The following is a 23,232-nucleotide window of genomic DNA, read 5'->3' as shown; positions in this document are numbered from 1 at the left end:
ATAAAGATAAAAGAGAGAAAGGGAGGGAAGCATATGATTTTTTATTTTATAAATTTTTTAAAAAAATTAATAAAAAACAAGTAATAACACATTTTACATTCTTGATTTAAATTCTTTTTAGTTACAATGAACAATAATGAGGTAGACGATTTTTTTAAAAAGTAATTTTAACTAAATAAAAAAAGAAAGATTTTTTTTTAAATTTAAATTATATTGGAAACAAAAGTGAAAGATACTGTTTACAGTTTTTTTCCCTTCCAATTTTCAGGCTGTGGTTTAAGCATTAATAAGGATCATGTTTTAGAGGTAGAATTTGAGTTTTGAGAGGAGTTGCATAGATTATCAGCTTTTATACAATATCTAGTGGAATATATTATATCATATATTCCACTTGTAAATGATTGCGTTTTCTCTTTGTTCATTGAGTTTTTTTTTCTTTTTTCTGTCAAGTTATCTTTATCTTTTTGGAAGTTCCCAATTATATGATACATATCTAAGTTCAACTGCTCTTTCATATGCTAAATTTCTTTTTTCTCCTTTTGTGAATAAAATGGCCCAGGAAGCTCTTTCAGTTGCATTTAAAATGTACAAAACTACTTTGATTTTTAAAATACTGGTTTCATACAAACTCCTTCATCAAAACAATGATCAGAATATATTTTGTGATCCTTCTGATATTTTTCATTCTCTGTTCATCCATTTTTCTGTAATGAATAAAATCTGTCTTCAGTTGATTGCCATCTATTTTCTTTTATTGATCCAATTGATATATGTAAGTTAAACCCCCCAGACAGTTTTAACCTACTTGTGTCATTAGCTTTAAAATTTTTGCTGCAGGTGAATTGATTCAATACTAAATTATTTTTGGAAACTAGCCTTTCTTCACGTTTTTGTAATGGGGGCAATGGAAGTTGTTTTAAAGTCTCCAAGTGACTTAAGTCATATTCCCCAAGTTATTAAATTCCTATTGCACAAATGAATTCACAGATAATTTGATTCAGAGATTATGATTATTTTTATTATTAATTCTAAATTGTAACTAATTTTTTTCAATTTAGCATAAACAGTGTTAAAATTCATTATTCCATTGTAATTATCATTACTTTAAAACAATAAAAATTATTTTCCCATTTCATTTTTCTACATTTTTTTTTCTATATCCTCATTGAAATTGTCTTCTTTAATAATTTAGTCAAAACCTTAATTTTAATAGATAAAGTAGGTATATAAACTATATAAGTTTTATAGGTTTTAAGGATTTTCATCATCCTTTATAGTTTTTTTTACACAATATCTCAGAAATATTCACCACTCGGTATTTATCCACTCATTTGAATTAGTTAAAACAATATTAGTATAGCATTTTTTAAGGTGGAGCAAATGTTTCTTATTTTGTTAATGGTTTGGTTAACCAATATACATTAGTATATTACAATAATAAATGCTTGTGATGTTTGCAAATCACTTTTATTGCATGAATTATTATTGAAAATCAAAATGAAAAGAAATTAAGCTTAAAAAAAAAACTAAGAAAAAAAAAATTCTTCAGAAAATGTAAGTGTTGAATAAAATACGACAAATATTATGCAGAAATTAGCAAATGATATTTTACAATTTAATTGAAAATTCTATAGTCTAATTTAGAATAAACTAATATTATTATATTAAATTAAAAAATAATTTTTATTTTTTGAAATTAAAAATTACATTCCAAATTTTCTTTAAAACTTTTAACTTCTGTGCATTATTATAAAAGTAGAAAATTATAAAAGTAAAAAATTCAACATTTTGAAAAATTTACCCAAGATATTAGAATTTTTAGTACAATTTTTCTTTTAAAATATTATTACAGCAACAGTATAATTAGAAATAATTGATTCTATTACCTTTTCAGATTTAGTTTGGCTACTTTCAATCAAAATTCTGATTTTTAGCATTAAAAAAAGAATTAAATTGCTGTATGTATAAATAAATGTATTAAACTTTTATGAAAAAAAAAACATTAATAAATTAGAATAAGAAATATATGTACTGAAAAAGTACCTTTTAAAATCATGTAATATTAATCTGCTTATGCATATAATTTTTAATTCAATATAAATCTTATTTTAACAAAACAAAAATTAGTTTTCATTAAATAGAAAATATTGAATATTTTGATGATTCCTTTGAGGATTTTTGGTTATTATACTTTCTTAACAGAGAATAAGTCATATTTTATCAAAAACTTAGCTAAAATTATATGTATATAGTGAAAAGAATTCATATATATATCTTTACAATGCATATTTTTACAAGTATGAATTATTCAATTTGAAAACAAATTTTAAAGAGTTTATCATGCACATTATCAACATTAAAAAAAAAAAAAAATGAATGGACGAAACTGCAAGAAAGAGATTACAGATTTTTATTATTGCAATTTTTAGACCACAAAACATAAATTCTTTATTGCTACTACAAATACTAGCAAATAACAAAATCAAAGCATGCCTGCAGTTATAAAAAATGTTTTAAATATTCTATAACACTAATTTATTACTTAATTAGGTAAAAAAAAACATATAATATTTAAAAAGCATCAATTAAAAAAAATTGAGCTGATTTTTTAAAAACATTTAGCTTTGTACATTAAACAAAATGCGAGCATTAAAATTAATAGTATAAAAAAAATTAAAATACTTTCCAATGAATACAGCAACATTGCAAGAAATGAAATTAAAACTACATTGAATTTGTATTCCGAATAAAGCATCATTTTTAGCTTCCGTTAAGAATTTAAATGAAACTTGTAAGTTCATTCCATTACTTTGTGAAAACATTAAATTTCATTTAACAAACCAATAGAAGATAGAATTTAATTCTGAGTTAGCATATTAGTTTCTTGCCATTTAATTAATTATAAATAGAATCCCACCCACAGTCAACATTCATTTCTAGTCAAAAATTAGATTCATAAAACGTAATTATGAGCAAAAATAAATATATTATAACACGGTATTATTCTTTTATTAAGAAAAATCGTGCATAAATAAGATCTGCCTTCATCATAGATCCGACAGACAGTCGTCCACACTCCACTCTATGCATTCCAAACACGCGCTTCCTTCTTGGCGTGTAAACAAATTTTCACCTTTTGGGCGAAAAAAGCTTTTTCGTAAGCAACCATACATCGATTCCCCCATTTCCATCACTACCGGAATGAAACCGTCCTCCAGTGTTGCTTCCCCTCCACTGCTACTAATGCTTCTCCCCCTTTGAACTTCTAATGGGGGGTTCAAGCGTCCTCCGGTTAACGAGTCTCTTCATGTTGTGCCGAGTTTTAAAACTAAATTTAGATTTAGATAAATTTTTTCTTTTTTTAAAATTTTATTCCATTTTTCACATGTATGTATACCTTAAGTGTGCTTCTTATTATAATATTTTTTTTAATTTTCAGTTTGCTTGTTTTGATTATTCTGATTCTTTGCTTTGATTTCGTTTTCATGCAATATCTTTATGATATTTTGTTTTTGATATCCTTGATTTATAGATATAAATATATAGGATACATTTATTAGGTAAAATGGCTCATTTTAATTTTTGTTGGATAAATTTTTTTTGTTTTGTTCATCGTATATTTTTTAAAAATATATTGTTACTGTATTTAAAGAATTCGTTGATTATTTTTAAATGTTTTTAGTATATATTGCAGAAGGAATGGGATGACACTTCTGTGTCATGTTATATGTCATTGTTGCCATGATATATTCTTAAGGATATATCCATAAAGAGGGTATATTCTTAAAATTAAATTCTTCTGTTAATATTAGAAGAATTACATCTCATCCAAAGCTCAGAAAGGATTGCTAACTATTAATAAAGCAAAGACACTAAAATACTTTTATGAAATTTTTTTAACGGCAGTAAAAAAAACTTGATTTTAATAATAAATTTTATGCAAATTATAACCATACAGCTTGCAAACAAATAAAACTAATCTATGTATAATAAATATAACCACTGCTTTTACAAATCCAGTACAACTTCCAAAATGATATCCAATTCTGATTACACAGAAGTCAAATTAAAAAAAAATAAATTCATTTAATAATATGACAGAGATATATTGTTAATATGTCTAAGCATAAATATGCAATATTTACAAAAATTATATCAATAATATGCTATGTTGCCATTATATCAATTTATGCTACTTCTCAAATATAAGCGCATATTCGAATCTTAAATGCAAGACAAATGTTAGAAACTAAGATAGTTCAATAATTTTAAATATAATATATGTACAATATATGAGAAAAGAGTTTTATTATGAAATATATTTACTCCCAAATGACAATTTGTGAAATTCATTAAATTATATTTCTATAATTAGATTATAATTTTTTATTCTAAAACAACATTTTTAATGTAAGTAGAGTCTATGAAATTATAATTTAGAATACGGTATATCAATTTCTAGTTGTATGAAATTATTTACCTGAATTTCAAGCTATGACTTTTCATCATTTTTCTAAATAATACATTGTAGAATTAGTTTACAATTTGCATCACACTAAATGTAAGCATGAAAACATTTACTTAAATGTCTTTTCAAGGTAATTTTATCAAAAAATATATTGATTTTTTTTTGTTAGATAAAAGAAAATTTGGTCGAAATATTCTTCAATATTTAGAACTGATATCATGGGTACTAATAAAGTAATAATCTCATAAAAATGTAAGCTATTTTTGCTTTTTGAGTGAAGGTTTTATTAAAAATGTCTTTATAGAACTTTTTTGAGCCCAAGAATTGCTTTCTTTTTTTTATTTAATCTGCAAATATAATATATATATATATTTATAAATATAATTTTTGAAGCAGAATCATGGCAAAAAGAAGGGTGACACTTTGAATTTTTAACTTTGTTTTATTGCATTCCAATAGGCAGGTTTATGTACTAGAGGCTTGGACAAGACACATCCATTCTCAGCGTGATACAAGAACAAATTAGCATAAAACGGAAGGAGAATAATTTTCCCATTATTTATATACAGTGAGATTCTGATAGGGATTTCTTCCATGTGTTGACCACAAGCAAAAGAATCGTAGGGATATTTCAGAAGAATTTGCTTGGCTGTCAATTTTTTATCCCTTCACTCTGAGCATGGGAACTGCTGATGAAAGCATCTTTACAGAGATTTCTATTGCATTAATTAAATAGAAAATGTGGAAAGGGATTAGGAAAAAAGAGAATATTTTAGAATGAAGTTAATATGCGCGGAATTGAGCTAAAAAAATTAAGAATATAATTAATTATATTAGATTTTAAAATATCATTACACACACACATATATATAAAATAAAGAAACAAAAGTAATCCTTTTAAATACATATAAGTTCCATAATTTAAAAAAATAGAACATCTTCTTAAGCTAGGTTTTAAATAGATAATTCATACTCTTAGACTTCATTTCTTATCTTCCAAAAATAAAGATGAATGGCATGTATTGATGCTCTTCAGGTCGGTTATTTGATCTAGATTTACAGAACTTAACATACATATACTTTGGAGCATGGAAATGTGCATCTCATAGCAATTTTATTAAAATTTCAATTAATTAAAATTTAAATACAATTTTAGCATTTTTCTAAAATTTCCAGAAATATTTCAGCTGAAAAATGAGCTCTTAAAATTCAGATAATTATATTTTCAAAAATAGATTTTCTGCTATATGATTTTTTAAAATTTTTTAATCTAGTTTAAAAAAGTATTTTTAGCATACTTTATAATAATATTGTTGTTAAAATGAAACTCGTATACATTTCCTTTATTCCTGATAGTTTTTCATCTTGCTCACCCTTCTTTTCCCATCTTGTTGATCAAGATCTGAAAATTTCATTTGTTTTTTCATGTGGTGTAGATTTATTATAAGGTATGCTTTTTAAAATTTTTTTGAAATTTTATTATAGTCAAAATTGAGCTTTAAACTGGGAATCAAGAAATGGTAATTTTTTTAATTCACCCATTTTTGAATGTACCAAATCTTTTTAGTTATATAATAACTTGTATAAAGGTGTAGATAGAAAATTAGGATCAAGTAAAATGAACAGAAAGTGTAAGACCCTTTAAATAATGCATGTTAAATATCTGCAAAGTTTGCACTTTAAAAATATTTTGCTGAAAATGTCATTACGATAGAATTTACATAAAATATATAATTGAAATTTTTAATGACCATTCATTCTGATGAGTCTACAGGTCACTAAATGTAGTTAGTTAATAAATATTTATTTCATTTCATTTATTATGTAAATGATAAGAATGATATTTGCCTTAATGTATAAAGCTATTATTTAGTCTACATTATGTTAATTCAATACCATTCTAAACTTTAAACAAAATTACCTTTCAATTTTAAATAAGTGGTTTTTACTGTTTTTGTATTTTTTGTCATGCTTTTTTATGATTTTGAAATTTAAATTGAACTTAAAAACATGCAGTCATTCACCCAATTTTGGAAGTTTTCATTTATTTGTAAGGTTTTTAGTCTTAGAAGATCTTAGAATTTTTAATAATTTTATGGTTATCTATGCTAGTAAATATTTAATTTTACTTTTGAAACAAATCTGTAAACTGAAGAAAATGTGTTGGAATGCTATATCAAATTATAATTACCTATATCAATTATAATTATGGATATTTTCTCTTTAAAAAGATTTTTAATATAAGTAGAGTCTGTGAAATATAATTTCTTATATATATTTCTTATTTTATTTATAATAACAGTTTCTTTATTAAACATTGTTAATCTCAAGAATTGCTTTCTTTTGTTCATCTGCAAATACAAATATATATGTATATATTTGCAATGATATTTTAAAATCTCAATTTAATCCAAATTAATTTCTAAAGCTTTATTTTAATTTAGCCCATAGTAATTTCACTCTCTTATTTCATGATCCAATTCTTCTTTCTCTACTTAATTAATTCAAGAGAAGCTTTATAAAATAGCTGAATCGTCTAAACACCAACACTTTCACATGCTCTGTGTGAAGGGACAAAATACCACTGACTTTACAAATTCTCTAAAAGATCCCTGTGTTTCCCTTGCTTTTTGATTGACATGCAATGGAAATCCCTATTAAACCATCACAGTAGGGATAATTTATTTCTCCCTCTTTTTATGCCACTTCTTGACTAATCTGTTGCTTGTCCGTGGCACTTGTACATAAACTTGCCTGCCTCTCGGGAGAGAAAATAAAGTAAACTTTAAAACTTCAACGAGTCTTTCTATCTTCGAAACTACATTCTGCTTCAATCAAAATAATGCTTACATACAGACATACATACACACACAGGCACACACACACACACACACATACCTTTTAAATACATATTTCATGTTCTCAACTTCATTTCTCATCTTCCAAAAATAAAGATGAATGGCATGTATTGATGTTCTTCAGCTCAGGTTATTTTATCTAGATCTACAACACTTATGTATACTTTGGGCATAAAAATGTGCATTTCAGAGCAATTTTATTAAAATTTCATTTAATTAAAAATTAAATGAAATGCTAGCATTTTCTAAAATTTTCAGTAATAATATTTCAGCTGAAAAAAGAGATTATAAATATCAAAAAATTATGTTTAGAAAGATTTTCTGCTGTATGATTTTTTAAAATTTTTAATCCTGTTTTTAAAAAATATTTTCAGCATACTTTATACATTATATTGAAAATATTTTGAGCATACATTATAAGGCATGCTTAGAAAAAATTTTGTTTGGATTTTTATTTAGTCAAAATTGAGCTTTAAACTGAGAATCAAGAAATGGTGATTTTATTAATTTGCTGAATTCCTTTATTTTGAATATAGCTGATATTTTCAGTTATATAATAACTTTTATAAAGGTGTAGACAGAAAATTAGAATCAAGTAAAATGAACACAAAGTGTAAAGTCCTTTAAATAATGCATGTTAAATATCTGAAAAATCTGAAGTTTAAAAATATTTTGTTGAAGATGTCATTGTGATAGAGTTTACATAAAATACAGAATTGAAATTTTTAATGACCATGATTCCTGATGAGCTAACAGGCCACCAAATGTAGTTATTTAAAAATTATTGCATTTATTATGTAAATGATAAGAATTGATGTTTGCCTTAATAATATATAAAAGTATTATTTAGTCTACCTTATCTTAATTCAGTACCATCTTAAACTTTAAACAAAATTACCTTTCAGTTTTAAATCCAGGAGTTTTACTGTTTTTTTTTGTCATACTTTTTTATACATTTTGAAATTTAAATTGAATTATAAAAACATACAATCATTCGCCCAATTTTGGAAGTTTTCATTTACTTGTCAAGTTTTTAGTCTTAGAAGACATTAGAACATTTAATATTTTTTTGGTTATCTATGCTATTAAATATTTGATTTTACTTTTAAAATTGCTAAAACAAATCTGTAAACTGAAGAAAACATGTTGGAATGCTATATCAAATGTCTAAGACATGAAATGGAATGCAGCAAAATTTAGTCTTCTTCAAACTGCATAAATTTCAAGTTGCTCTTTATTTATTTTTTGTTTTTGTTTGGCACTATGATTTTTATTTTACTAGAAAATGGGGCCATTGTGTACTGTCTTGTTCACAAAACTTTTACCAACAATCAAATCTTACCGTGTTAAACCTAAATATAGGGGTAAAACTATTAATTATCCCATTCTTACTGTTTCTGTAAAGACTTAAACTATTTATTTTTTGTTTAACTACTTGCAATTTAATTTTAAGACCTATTCCATGCTCGTAATAGATTTTTATTTTCAATATTTTTTAATGCAAGAGATGTTTTGATCTTTCTATATCCTATACTTTTAAATACTATATTTAAGGGAAATTATATCGCAAATTAATATAGCCAGTTCTCTTAATGAATCATCTGCATTCATTTTTTTCCTCTTTTGTGATTACTTACTAAGGAAAAAAAAAAATCCATGATCAAATAACAAGGATTGTACCTGATCTACCACTTTATTTTCTAAACATTTTAATTCTTAATGTGATAAATGTCTATGTGGCAGATACTTATTATAAACAATGTACATTTGTAAAAAAGAAAAATGCAGTTTTAAATTATAAAATGTATATTGTCCTTGCTGCAATATTTATATCTCATGATAAAAATAATTTTTCTTTTTTAAAAACTATGTTTATTTTTTTTCTTACAGTATTATATTCTTCAGTTTTAAAAAAAAAAAGGAGGAATATTTTAAAGTTTTAGTGTTAATAATTTGTATTTAAAAGGTATCAATAAAATTTCGGTGCATATGTTGTTAATTGACTAGTTTTTTTCTTCTATGGCACATTTATATCTTCAAGATTTTATTTAAAAGTAGATTGCTTCTTTCATGAAAGCTTTATTTTTATAATACAAATTATGCTTAATTCATTTTTTTAAAAAAACTGTTCATTGTTTAATACAATATAAGTAACTTGAATTTATCATCTCTAAGAAACATGAAAAGTAACATGTTAATGAAAATGAATGAAGCAAAGAACTTTCTTTTATGAATTGTATTTTGTTTTTAAATGTCCTTAAGATGTAGCACAGATCTTTAAGAAAGATAAGAATTTTTCAATAGCCTTTTCATATGTTACATTATAAATTCATAAATATCTTTAAACATTTCATCAATGTATTGAACTTTAGTTGTAAATATAAAAATTCTGCTTTATGCTCTCATATATTGCTGTGTATAACCTCATACTGCTTCTTTATTCAGCACACGTTATGTAAATAGCTTTACCTATGGACATGTGTAATTGCGATCTCTTGATTTTGTTTCTTCTTTCAGTGAGTAACATTATATACAGGCCAGCTGCTAGGAGTGGGTATCTTACAGAATGTTTTAAATATATTAGATGAATTTCATGGGTATTAGCCATTTTTATTTCATACCAGTTGTTTATTAGTGAAATATTCAGCTGTTATATTTTTTTATACAATTTAATTTTTGTAAATTGCTTATTTTATTGATATTGCATCAATTATTTTGTACTGACATTGTATGCCCTGTTATCATTATTGAATTTTTGTTCAGCAAGAGAGATGATTAATGTTTTATCTCAGAAAAACTAGTACTATATTAGTACTTACTAATAAAAAAATGAGAACTCTGCTGCTTTCAGTTTCATTCTTTAAATCTACCCTGTTATAATGCAAACTGTATTCACTGACTTAATGTCAAGCAACACTTGCTATTACAAGGAGGTTTTGAAAAAAATTCATACATATAGGTAGAAAATAAAGTTAGTATTTCATAGCATCAAAAAGTTGGAACTTTGTTAATAATTAAATATATCAAAATAGTTCAGGTATTTATTAATTAATGGTTAAGGATTGGTAATATGATGATGAAAATACAATTTTCTTCCTGTAAACTTTGTTTTAATATTGTATGTTTGATGCTAATTTTGTTCTTGCAAGTTAGAAATGGTTTCATAGATTTGTGCGTTTTGATGTTATATTTCATGAGTTTTCGCCCTTCTTCATTGGTTGAAGTAGATTGATCGAAGATTGTGTATATTGATTGAAGATTAGAAATTTTGCAAATATATTATTAGACATTAAGATTGACAAATTACTGTTGGATTTAAGAATAAAAAAAACATATATCTGTGTTTGTTTTTTTGTGTAAATTAGATAAATATATAAAAGTCTTTAGTGTTTAAAGAATAAAATAATCTTAAAAGGATTTTACTGATCACTTTTATTTGTAGTAAAATAACTATTTTGTACATTAAGTCAATAGCTTATATCTTTCCATGCAGCTACTAGCATATGTTCTATTAGGTACTAGTAGTACAGTTGATTTTATGCGAAGTTTTGAAAATTTTATTCAATCAGTTCATTTCTTATTACATATATAAACTAAACAACTGCAGATTTAATTCATAAGTTTGCATATTTATAAGTTCGTGTCATGAATTATTAATATTAAATTCAATCATTCATTAATCCAACAGAGCACAAATTATTTATACTAAATCTTTTCTTGTATTAGTGATCAAAACATGGACTAATGCACAAATTATAAAAAAGTTGTCATTTACTTTCATAATGTTTTAATGAAATTAAAATATTATTTTTTAAACTTAATCAAAATCTAATATGATTAGACATATATAAATTTTAAAATGTAAAATTCCTTAATTTAAATTGTCAATACCTTAAATTATATTTGGAAATAATTTGCGTAATTACATCTGCAGCAGGTCAGCTTTATCTAATCTTTTAAGATTAAATAAAAAATTATCATAATAAGAAAATTGAAAGAAAATATTAATGAAAGTATAATACATTAATTGAGCAAATATTCATGAAATGATTTTGTTTTTATGTCTAACATTCTAATTCAAAGAAAACTAAAATATCTGGAACACACATAAGCACTCGGCCGAGAATTCTTTAGAAAAATATGCAAGAATATGCACATGGCTTCTCAAATTAGAGGAATATATTATCTTAACAACAATATATTCTTGAAAGCCTAAGCCATTGTTGGAAATAGAAATGAAGAATGATAGTATTCATCATGTCTAAGAAAAAATTCTGTATAACTGAAGATGTCATAAAAATCCTGCAGATCTTGCTCATTAAGGAAATAAGCAAAGGATTCTTTTAATTATTTATTTGACTTTGAATTTTTCTATTTTATTTTGAATGAATTTTCATTGTTTGCTTATAACTTTTCTAGCTGGTGTTTTAGATTTCTTAGGTAAAGTATTTTGCAAATATAAAGAATTTTTTAAGGCTGTGTAAATATTAATCTGGAAAATTTTAGAAGAAATTATGGAAGAATTCTTGAAACAAATTTCTTGATATGTTTGATTGAATCTACTTATAAAATTTATTTGGAAATAAAGTATAAATATTTGTTCTGTATTCTTCTCCTTAAATATCTTTTAATACTTGTTTATTAGTTTAGTGCTGCTGAATTTGACAAATCATGTCATTGTTGGGTTTTTACTAAATGAGCCACATTTTTGGTAATTTTTATGTTATTATTATTATTATTCCAGATCTGTTACCCACTGATGCATTACGAAAAAGTTAACAATTAAAAGCTTCATGTGAAAGATGTAACCACCATATCATTTTTGAGTAAGTTGTATTCTTTATCAAATGTGAATTATTTTCAGCTTTATTATTATTATTACTATATAATTTTTGATACAAACAGTTTTCATATATGAAAATACACAGGTTGACAGACTGTCAATCCATTTATCGATTCTTGCTGAAAAATTGAAATCTTATTTGTAATGAAAAAAAGGAACCATTTTTTAATTTTATCGACTTAATTCTGCATTTTGGAATTGTCTTGTTATCATTAGCATGGGCAAATGGGTAGACTTTTCTAAAAAACTGTTTTGCCAAAGTATGATTGAAATCAATACTTAGTATGTTTCAATGCCACATATTAAATTTTATCTACCTTGTATACAGAACTTTTGAGATATTCAGTTCAGGTAGAATTAAACATTCTGAAAAAATTTTCCGTTTTTGGAAAAATCTGAAAGTTGGAAATTGACTAAATATTGGGATTGAATTTGTACTGTTTCTATAAAATTGAATAATTGTACGCTATATACAAAAACATCTTTCAAAATAATATATACATTTTTTTTTCTTTTCTTTATGATTTTCTTTCTGAAATTTCAAATATTTATTCAGACTAAAAAGGATTAATCTTACAACGTAAAGGGTATCATTCCATACATATTTTAGTCAATGTTTCAAATTCCAATTAAATACATTAAAATTAATTACAATTAGGGATTGCAATATCGGACCAAAATTTCAATACCGTTATTCGGTATTATTTAGATCTTAAGACCGGTATTTGAAATTTTAGAAAAAGAAAGAAAGCACAGGTGTTTCTATGTTTTATTTGCCAGTTTTATTAGAGAGTTTAAATATCACAAAAAATAATTTGTAACCTATAAATTATAACAGTATATAAAGAATCACTAAAAAGTAAAGGAACATCTTATTTATTTAAATCACAAAAGGTGTAAATATCACTATTCAGTCTATGGTACTATTACAAATTTTTGAAAAGTGATCTTAAAGAACATAATGCATCTATTGTATTGTCAATAAGCCTGAAAGTAATTTTGTGCAAAAATGACCAGCTGTCGAAAACGCTGTTTCGGCATCTACGCTAGTTGATGGTACTGTTAGCAATACGCGATATGCTTTTTCCAAGTATTTACCTCTAAATCCCTCATCTTCAAATAAATCGATTTCTCATCGGATGGTTTTGGATATAGTTGATTTCTGTATTGTATTTTGGTTCGTTGAAATTTTTTTTTATTTATCGTTAATTCAAATTTTTGTTCAAGAGACATTTTCTTTTCACTATCGACATTAGTATCATCATTATCTTCGATAATTGAACCGAATTCTTTTGAATGTGGATAGGTTTGTGGGTAAAAAATTTTAAGAAAATTTACTTTAAACTTGATCAGATTTGAATTGGTTCATCTCGTTTCTTCTTTTTCAATTTCATTTTTAAAATCATTATAGTTATGTAAATACCATAAGACATTTTCTATTTCGGTATGACTTTTTTCTGTGCGATTTTTCAATGTAATATATAGTTCTTCAGATAGTGGTGTGTGCTGTTCTTTCAGTGACTGCAACATGAAATATATTGTTGCATTTGCTGTTAGAATTAGAATCTCTCTGACATAATGCCTCAATAGTCAGTTTTACTGGAAGGAGAGCTGATACAGTTTTGGATATCAAGTTGAATTAACTATCTGAAAAGTTAATTTACAGGCTTAAGTCGATTATTGCTTTTTGGATTCGATTTGTCAGATTCAAAAATCGTTCCATCATTAGGAGTAAACTGTTCCAACGTGTTTTTGAATCTAATATTAACATATATTCTATTTTTTTTTCAGTTAGTATATATTTTTGTAATATGTCATTTTTTATAGGGGAACATTTAAATATCTTAACAATTTTTCAAACTTTATAAATTATAGGAAGCAATTCTTGATGGGTTAATATTTCATCCTCATTAGCAATATCTTCTTCAACAATTACATTGTCATTATCTTCATTGTCAATATCACTCACACTCTTACTCTCTTCAAAGTTGGAATCCGAAGTTTCTATATCCACAGTATTTGGATTCCCCTTTATTCTTTTGGTATAATATATCTATTACTCCTAATTGAATATTCCATGAGCATAGCACAATTGCTGATTTGCACCAATCAATTTTCCAACTTTTTTCATAACTGTTGTTCCATCAGTCGTTATGGATACAATATCCTTGTTCAAGGATAATCCATATTTTGCTAATTTAGATTTAAGTATTTAATTAAGCCATTAATTAGTTAATTTCGCCCGTTAAGGAGACATAAAAACAAAAACGTATACTATTTTGCTTTGTTGGCGATCCCTGAACATATAGTGGGGACAATTTTAAAAATTTCTAGTAAATTTCGAAAAAACAGTATTTAAACTTGTGAATACCGGTATTACAAAATTGTGCATATGGCTCAAATTACTGGTATTTGGTATACCGGTATTGCAATCCCTAATTACAATAATTCTAAAACCATAATCTGCTGAAATTTCTGGAAGATATTAATTGAAAAAAAAAATTATTACACATTTGGTTAAGGAGAAATGAGTAGATGGATTAAAATAGAATTGAAAACATTTTAGCTAAGTTATATTTGTGGAATTTAATGATGTGTAATCTTATTTGAATGATTAGGGTTCAGTTCTTTTAAAGAAAAACTGGGTGAAGTAGGCAGAACATGTGGACTGGTTAGCATAACATAATTTAGGAGAACAATTTTTTCTTAGTTCTAAGTTGTTAGAATCTTTTTTAAAAAATGGTCCCAAATAGATATGGAAAAATGTAATGGATTTTTTTAAAAACCTGATCTTAAGTCGTTGTTGGTTAAACCTTTTAGATTATTATTATTATTTTCAATTCAAACTTATTTTCTCACCATTAACGGAACAAGTCAAAATTTTATATGGATAATACCAACCTGCCGATGTTATTGTTGGCAATGTTATTTAATCATGCAGATTTATCTGTGTTAACGGCTAACTGTGTATGACGTCACTGCAACTCGTGCTTGTTGCTCATTTGTCGTGACGTCAAAGACGGTTAGGTATAAAATGTATTTTTCTTTCCAAGAAGTGGGGAGCAGCAGCAGGATGGTAAGCAGAAGAAACACCTCGTTCTGTGTTGATGATAATTTTTTTTTGCTTTATGACCGAAGAGATGGTCGTTTCTTTTTCTGATGTGCCTGTGTTTAATAAACATTAAACTTTTACTACTGTGTAGTTATTGCTTCCCAAATGCAAACGTTCTATGCATAAGGCATACATTACCTTCAAGTTTCCGGTAACAGTGATCACCCAATTTTTTTTTTTTTTTTTTTTTTTTTTTTGCATACTCTTCAATAAAAATGTTATGCCAAAGAAAGCCTTGCATAGTTATGAAATATTAACCTTTGATATGAATTTAGCATTTTTGCAGACTTATATCATTCCTAGAGGGTGTTTTGACAATAAATGCCTGGCATGACGTTAATAGTATCCGAAAATCAAATTTGTGCATGAGACATATTTTTCCCAAACGATGAAAGCAAAAAATTTGACACAAAATTGTAATCTGGAAATTACACCACATTACATTTTCAATTATTGTGTTTACATGTTTCTGACAATGCAGACAGACTGACAGCAAAACTCTTAATTCGGTTAGGCTCAAAATTTGATAGATGTCTACGCTGTCGATGTTAAATCTATGTACCAAATTTTATCAGTTTAACTCTCTCTGTGTTTTCATTCGATGTAAATACCTGAGTGATGAGGAGACACTAGAGTGGTCAGTATCAGTTTGTGTTTATCGCTTGTTTGAAGGGGACATATATGTTTACATGGTAGTGGTTTGGGCCAGATAGTGTTGTCAAATGTGACTCCGAGAGGTTCGAGCACGTGCTTGGGAAGCTTTAATTGATGAAATTTTGTGTCTGGTAAGAGTATGGAGTTAGAGACGGTTAACGATGACATCTATGAGCTGGTGTAAGAACATAGCCAAAATTATTGACGCACTTACAGAAGTGCATTCTGTGTTGCAGCAAAAAAACTCAGAGGAGATTTGGTTTGGAGAAGAGGAAATAATAGATTCAATAAGGCAACAACCTTCCAGTGAAATTAGGGAAATGTGGAAAGCATTGGAAATTTATAGCATCATAATAGAAGCATCATTCTAATACGTCCGCAGCTTAGTGCGCCACTCATTCATTTAATGATAATGCTATACCTCATTTTTACTAAATTTTGAAGAGTAGGGGAAAAATTTTTTTCTAGAAACAGTTTTCTTGTGAAAAAGAAACATGTATTATAAATAGTAAATTAAATTAATATCGATTTTTTTCCAGAATGGAATGCAATGTGCTATTTTATATAGATTCGTAACGGGTTTTTCGCATTACTATTAAGATTCGAGAACGTATTGCGCTCGTTTGGCGAGGTTTTAGTGTAATTCATTTCTGAAAACTTCTTTTGATATTCCTGAATCAAACCGAAAAGAATGTGCTTTTACAGATTTTTTTTTCTATAATTAAGCAAATGATTAGTTAATTGATAAATATCAAATATTTCATTATTTTTTGCCGTTGTCAGTAGCTTTGTACGTAACACTGCATAACTTTTTTTTTTTTTTTTTTTCAGATTCCAAGATTGTGTTGTCACGAACCTAAAGAGATGTTAATGGGAAAAGCTGATAAATCATCACATCTTTCGGAATAAAAGTGGTAACAATAAGAGTGGTTTGACTTTTCAAAGACCTACAGCCTCAACTTGCAACATATAACGTATCTTGATGGTATCGAGAACCAAGAAATAATAAATTCCCCAATACATCAGTTTAGAAATTTTTAATCGCTCTATCATTTTTATTATTAGTTTACCCTTTTTATTCACTTATTTAAAAAAAAAACATGCATGGTTATAGGCTTTTAAATTGTATTCATCCCGAAAATCTTATTGGCAAAGTGAAATGAAAGAGGTATCTCTTGCTCGTGACATGCAGAAAAAAGTGCTTTAAAAACGTAATTTTCTCATTGACCACTTAATGGAGAAACTATATGCTTGCAAATTTTGTGATATTCTTTCAGCTTCCGAATGTAAAGAAGCGTTTTCAGGTGCATGCTAAAGAGAAACCACATACATGTGAAATTTGATGTAGAGCAATTTTTCAACGGTCGCATTTAAAAAATTCATTTAATGTCTCCTACAAATAAGGAATCATACACTTGCAACTTTTGCAACAAAGTCTTTTCTGTGATTTCCAATTTTAAAATTCATTTACAGACGCATGTGAAAGAAAAATCATATACATGCGACGTTTGTTATACAGCTTTTTCTCGTAATTGGACTTTGAAAAGGCATTTACGGACGCACACGAAACCGCAAGCGTGTGAATTTTGTAACAAACACTTTTCGGGTAAGAGGAATTTGAAAATTCATTTACGGTCGCATGCAGGGGAGATAACATACGCGTGTGAATTTTGTAACAAACCCTTTTCGAATAAGAAGAATTTGAAAATTCATTTACGGACGCATACGAAAGAAAAATCGTATACATGCGATGTTTGTTGTGCAGCGTTTTCTCAAAATTCGAGTTTGAAAAGGCATTTACGGACGCATACGGGGGAGAAACCATATGCGTGTGAATTTTGTAATAAATCCTTTTCGGACAAAAATAGTTTCAAAAGACATTTACGGACGCATACGGGTGAGAAAAAATATATATGTGAATTTTGTAACATTCCCTTTGCATATAAGGGTGATCTCACAAGACATTTACGGACGCATACTGGGGAAAAACCGTATGCGTGTGAATTTTGTAAGAAGCCCTTTTCGGATAAGAGGAATTTGAAAAGTCATTTACGGACGCATACGAAAGAAAAATCGTATACATGCGACGTTTGTTATACAGCTTTTTCTCATAATGCGAGTTTGAAAAGGCATTTATTTACGCATACGGCGGAGAAACCGCATGCCTGTGAACTTTGTAATAAATCCTTTTCGGATAAGAGGAATTTGAAAAGTCATTTACGGACGCATACGAAAGAAAAATCGTATACATGCCACGTTTGTTATATAGCTTTTTCTCATAATGCGAGTTTGAAAAGGCATTTGTTTACGCATACGGGGGAAAAACCGCATGCCTGTGAATTTTGTAATAAATCCTTTTCATATAAAGGGAATTTAATAATACATTTAAGATCGCACACGAAAGAGAAACCGTATGCATGCAATATCTGTGGTATAAGATATTCTCATTTTCTTTCTTTAAAGAGACATTTGTCAAAGCATATCATAGAAAATGCATGAATTATGCGCCTCCGATGTTCATTAATGCGCTTGCTCGTGAGAGAACTTCGCCTCATCTTAAAGAGAAAGGCTTAATATAATGATTTTGTAGTACGTTAATGTTTCATGAAACAAGGACCGAAAAGGTTATTATTTTACTAAAATATGTTGAAATAATCTCTTCTAGGAATTCTATTTGGTATGACACGGCACATAATGCATATTCATTGTTATTATACAGGGTAATTCTTATCCTTAAATGAATATTCCATGTTTGTACTATTAAAGAAAACAAAACAAAGTGTAATCTGGTTGCTGATCCGAAATTACAAATAGCAGTTGAAAAATTAAACTGTACAATTATAAATATTCAATAGAAGCACCTCCAAAAATCTTATCCAGACGATACGATAACCCATCACATACCCTTTCAGTTTCTCCAATATCATGCTTTGAAAGCCTGCTGCTATGCATGTTTTAAGTTTATAAACATCAGTTGATAGCGGGCTAATAAACACTTGCAATTTGTTTTAACCCGAGATGTGTATTTTAATGTGAATATGTTTTATACATATGCGTTAAAATGTTTCCAATAAAAATTTGTGTTTTATTGAAAAGTCTTATAAATTTATGTACTTCCCTTTTACTATTGTGTGTGACTATAATTTGTGTAATTTTTCTTCTGTAACATTTTGTACCTCCTGAAAGTTTCAGAGCTGCGATTTATTATAAGAAATATAAAATCTAATATGCAGAAGTATATTTTTGTACGAATGTGTTTCAATTATTGAATTTATATAGCATGGTTTCCTGCTTCAAATCTGCATCTTGTATTAAACCATTTTGTATCGAATTGTTTTTGTAAATTTTTCCTTACATTTCGAATATAAAGTTTAAAATTTAGACGATGATATGTTTTGTGTTTCATTGTGTAGGTGATTTTTGATAGTGTTATTATATAATTGTAGAAAGGTTTAATTTAACGTTCTTTAAGATGATTTCTGGAAAATAATGAATATTTTACTCTCGGCATTTTACCGCGGAAGTATTACATAAAAATATTAGATATAAGATTAAAAATATATATATATTTTCTTAATATAGAGCCTATTAATTATTTTTTTTAATCCTGTGAGAACATGATGTTGTTTTCGTTACGGGGTTTTGAATAATTGAAGGCAACGAATAATTGAAGCTCGAAATCGCGTATTCAATGAATAAAGCATAAATGGCAATATTCATCTTCACCTGATACTATGGGGTTTTCACCATAGTATCCTACGAGCCTCTCCCTCCCCCTCCCCCATGGAATCATCTACTGCGCATGCGCAAATGGTTTTCGTTATATCTCGTAAACTACATATGTTAGAGACATGGGGTTTTCACTTATAAGTATCCTCGCTGGTCCTCTAAGACCCCCCAAAATGTTGGATCCATTGCGCATCTGCAGTACAGATTTTCCTTAATATTGGTCAAATCAATGTCGGATTGATACCATAGAGTTCCTAGGACCTCGGGATGTCGAAGACGGAAGTTGTTATATCTCGGCTTCTATGCAACGTAGAGAGGAGTTGTGACCCGTCTATATACTCGTCTCGATGAATAGAGTCGACTCACATTTTTACCGAAACTCTGGCCTCGATAGGGTCCGAGATCAGTTCTCGAAATTTACAAATTCGAGTTACATTGCATTTTCTCCTATCGTTGGATAGTACTTTCCGAAATGCTCGTAACGATACGAGTTTGACTCCGAGTGATTTGCGAGTTACGGGCTCTGAAAGTTGTAAAAATTTGAATTTTTGATCGAGGTTTTTGATATGTTTTGTTTTTCATTGTGTTGGTGACTTTTGATAGTGTTTTTATATAATTGTAGAAAGGTATAATTTAACATTTATTAAGATGATTTCTGGAAAATAATGAATATTTTACATTCGGCATTTTACCGCATTAATATTACATGAAAGTATTTGATATAATGTTTAATTTCTTTTTTAATTTGCTGCCTATTAAGTTTTATTTTTAAATCTTATTTTGTATATTTCCATTCTTACTTGATTGCAAGATTATTTTTTAAACTGTATTTTTTTGCGCATGTGTTCATTCTTGGACTCGGAAACTCTACCCATGTTTGCGCATGCGTAAGTGCAGAAAGTTTATATTGGATTAACTTTGGATTCTCTGTTTCTTATACAGTGAATCCAAAATTTGTCTTAATATTTTGAATTCCAATTCATTTGAAATAATGATATGCTTTGAAATAGCAAATTAATTCATACTATAAAAATTTATAAACTAATGAAAGTAGTCGACATGGTCTTAATTATAATTCAGTTGTTCTGAAAATATCAATCAATGGAATTACGAATGGCATTGATTTCATAACTTGTGAGACTTCATTCTGCTGTTCTTTCAATTGTATACATGGAAACATATCATTCTGAGATTAACTTTCTCAATTTAGAGAAAATCCGCTGCTTTTTTATTTCATTATGACTATCATTCTTTTTAAATAATTTTTCCGACAATTTATATTTCAACTAAAAGACTGTAAAAAAATGAAATCAGCTATTGCAAATGTTAAGTTATCGTGTAAAAACTTTTTTTTTGAAAATCACTTGGCATTAATCCGACAGAAAAACATCATGTTCTCACATGATTCATAATTCGCAAGCACTAAACATTTAGAAAAACTATCTCAAAATCAATTGAGTTGTAAAACTATTATCAATGCTACAATTTTTTTAATGAAAAACCAGCTTAAACCGGTTTTAAACAATCATGTGACTATCAGATTACGCATGTGTCGATATTTAGAAAACAATGGTTCCCTACCCCCACATCTCAAAATTGCTCGAGTGCACTTTATCTCGAAACCATATTTTTGTTATCATGTGAGAACATGATGTTGTTTTGGTTTGAGGTTTTTGAAGCCTCAAAATCCGTAGGCACGATTATCGCTTAGCAATTAGTGATTTATCGCTTTTGAGGAATAAATTTTTCGCTTTTAGGTTTATTAGAAAATAATTCAGAAGGTTGTCACATTTGGCGATTTATCGCCAACTAAAGTTACAACTTGATTTCCAAATTATTCATTCTCTTAATTCTTACGAATTGTCATAATTAATTTAAGTCATTGACCAATTTAAACCGATTTGAAACAATCAGACTATCAGAGCATGCGTCAATATTTAGAGAAACAATGTTTTTTTTTTTTTTTTTTTTTTTTTTCCATTTCAAAATTGGTCGAGCTCCAAAACTTTATCAAACAAACAAAAAATTGAAAATGAAAGTTTAAAAAATTATATATAAGAAACTATCGATCCAAAAACAATCAATATGAAATTCGCCTACAATCACCTGAAATTCACCATTTATGGAACCTATATAATAAAACATACATTGTATTTAGAGAGCGCTAATGCTGCTACAACTAAAACACAAATGAATTTAACTAAATTAAAATAAGTATGAAGCTTAAAGCCAAAGAACCCAAAAGAAAGACATAATGAATCCGGCCTGAAGACTTTCTCAAGGGTCACCCTCAGGCAGGAATTCAAACCAGGAATTTTTTCTGTGAGGAGTCTGACTTTCGTCCAATAAATTAACTCCTCGTGAACCAAAAATCCCATGAAATTGAGGTTTTGAAGATAAAATTAGTATCACAAAACTAAAATAACAAGCAAAATCATTTCCAAATTTTTTAAATCCAGATAAGATCACAGCAAAACCAAACAACACAAGATCATAACACATAGAACCAAAGTCATTAAAATATGAAACCAAAACACTTACCAAATGAAAAGGCAACTCCAAAAGATAGTGTGAAGCAAGTAAACTTTTTAGTGCAATTGCACTTCGTTAAACTAAATTTAATTTCCCCCCGTTTAAAGCTATATACGCCTACCATGTTTGGTCATAATGTATCGTCATCATAAGGAATAATTGAAGCGCCAGCTATTGAGTTAAAATTCAAAGTGAATAAACTGGAGGAAGTTAGAAGTTAGATAAACCTTCTCTTATAAATACTTTGTAATGTCCTGATCTAGACTGATCAAATAACGAAGTAGAATTTCCAGACAATTTTTTATTCTAAGACAATTCTTTCTTATTTCAAGCATCCAGCGTGCGAATTCCACCCAATTTGCGATTTTCGCTGAATAAACGTTACCTGCGACCCTATGTTTTCTGGTAATTTTTCATCTACTTAACACCTATTATCCTTGCTCTGAATTTGTCTTTCTAATTTGTTAACATCGGTACTGATGTTGCAGCGATGTTTTCTTGTTCCCATTTTAGCTTTTTTTTTTTTCTTTTTGATTATCTTTAAAACTTCACAGTTCTCACACTACACGCTTATATCAAATTATAGAATATAAAATTCTTTACATTTTCGAGCTTTTATTTTTCTTCAAGTTTTAATTTTTTTGCAAATACGGGTCCTAATCTACTTTTTCGTGTTCAGTAATTTATGACCCCCTAGGTCATCAAATCCGCATGTTACCAGCATGAGAATGTGTACCCTTTGAGAATGTGTTTTCACTTAGAAAAAAAATCATAGTTGAAACGCCATTTGTTATTTTTCTATTAATTTTTTACAGTTTCCAACAGTTCTCCGACTCCCTATATTTTTGAGATTTTCACCTACTAAACGTCATTTGGGATCCCATGTTGTATGGTGATTCTTTATCCTCTTGATGCCTATTATCACCCCTCTGAAACTTTCGGTCGAATTCGGCAACGCCCTGTATATATATATATAGAATTCGCAGTTTTTAAAGCTCAAAAAATAATTCAAAATAAATGAGCGCCAACTATTAAT

At 27.7% G+C, this 23,232-nt stretch overlaps 1 protein-coding gene across 3 annotated transcripts; it reads left to right on the top strand.

Moving 5' to 3' along the window:
- The first annotated feature begins 3,210 nt into the window (after positions 1–3,210).
- Positions 3,211–19,322, top strand: LOC129989053 (zinc finger protein 782-like). Of its 3 annotated transcripts, XM_056097368.1 has the most exons (4): positions 3,211–3,387; positions 5,825–5,916; positions 12,071–12,152; positions 16,767–19,322. In XM_056097368.1, the coding sequence occupies exon 4, from the start codon at positions 17,322–17,324 to the stop codon at positions 18,432–18,434; it is 1,113 nt and encodes a 370-aa protein (XP_055953343.1). In that variant the 5' UTR covers positions 3,211–3,387; positions 5,825–5,916; positions 12,071–12,152; positions 16,767–17,321; the 3' UTR covers positions 18,435–19,322. The 3 variants fall into 3 exon arrangements, with proteins under 3 accessions (XP_055953343.1, XP_055953345.1, XP_055953344.1); XM_056097370.1 differs by lacking the exon at positions 5,825–5,916; XM_056097369.1 differs by lacking the exons at positions 3,211–3,387; positions 5,825–5,916 and adding an exon at positions 9,678–9,923.
- Positions 19,323–23,232: the final 3,910 nt, after the last annotated feature.

The sequence above is a fragment of the Argiope bruennichi genome, chromosome 10, assembly GCF_947563725.1.
Source record: "Argiope bruennichi chromosome 10, qqArgBrue1.1, whole genome shotgun sequence".
Classification (NCBI taxonomy): Eukaryota; Metazoa; Arthropoda; class Arachnida; order Araneae; family Araneidae; genus Argiope; species Argiope bruennichi.
The sequence above is the reverse complement of the archived record's forward strand: the minus strand, read 5'-3'. Positions and strand labels throughout refer to the sequence as shown.

Bases quoted from the DNA above. Each gene is read 5' to 3' on its own strand.
- LOC129989053 (XM_056097370.1), top strand. From the start codon at position 17,322: ATGTCTCCTACAAATAAGGAATCATACACTTGCAACTTTTGCAACAAA.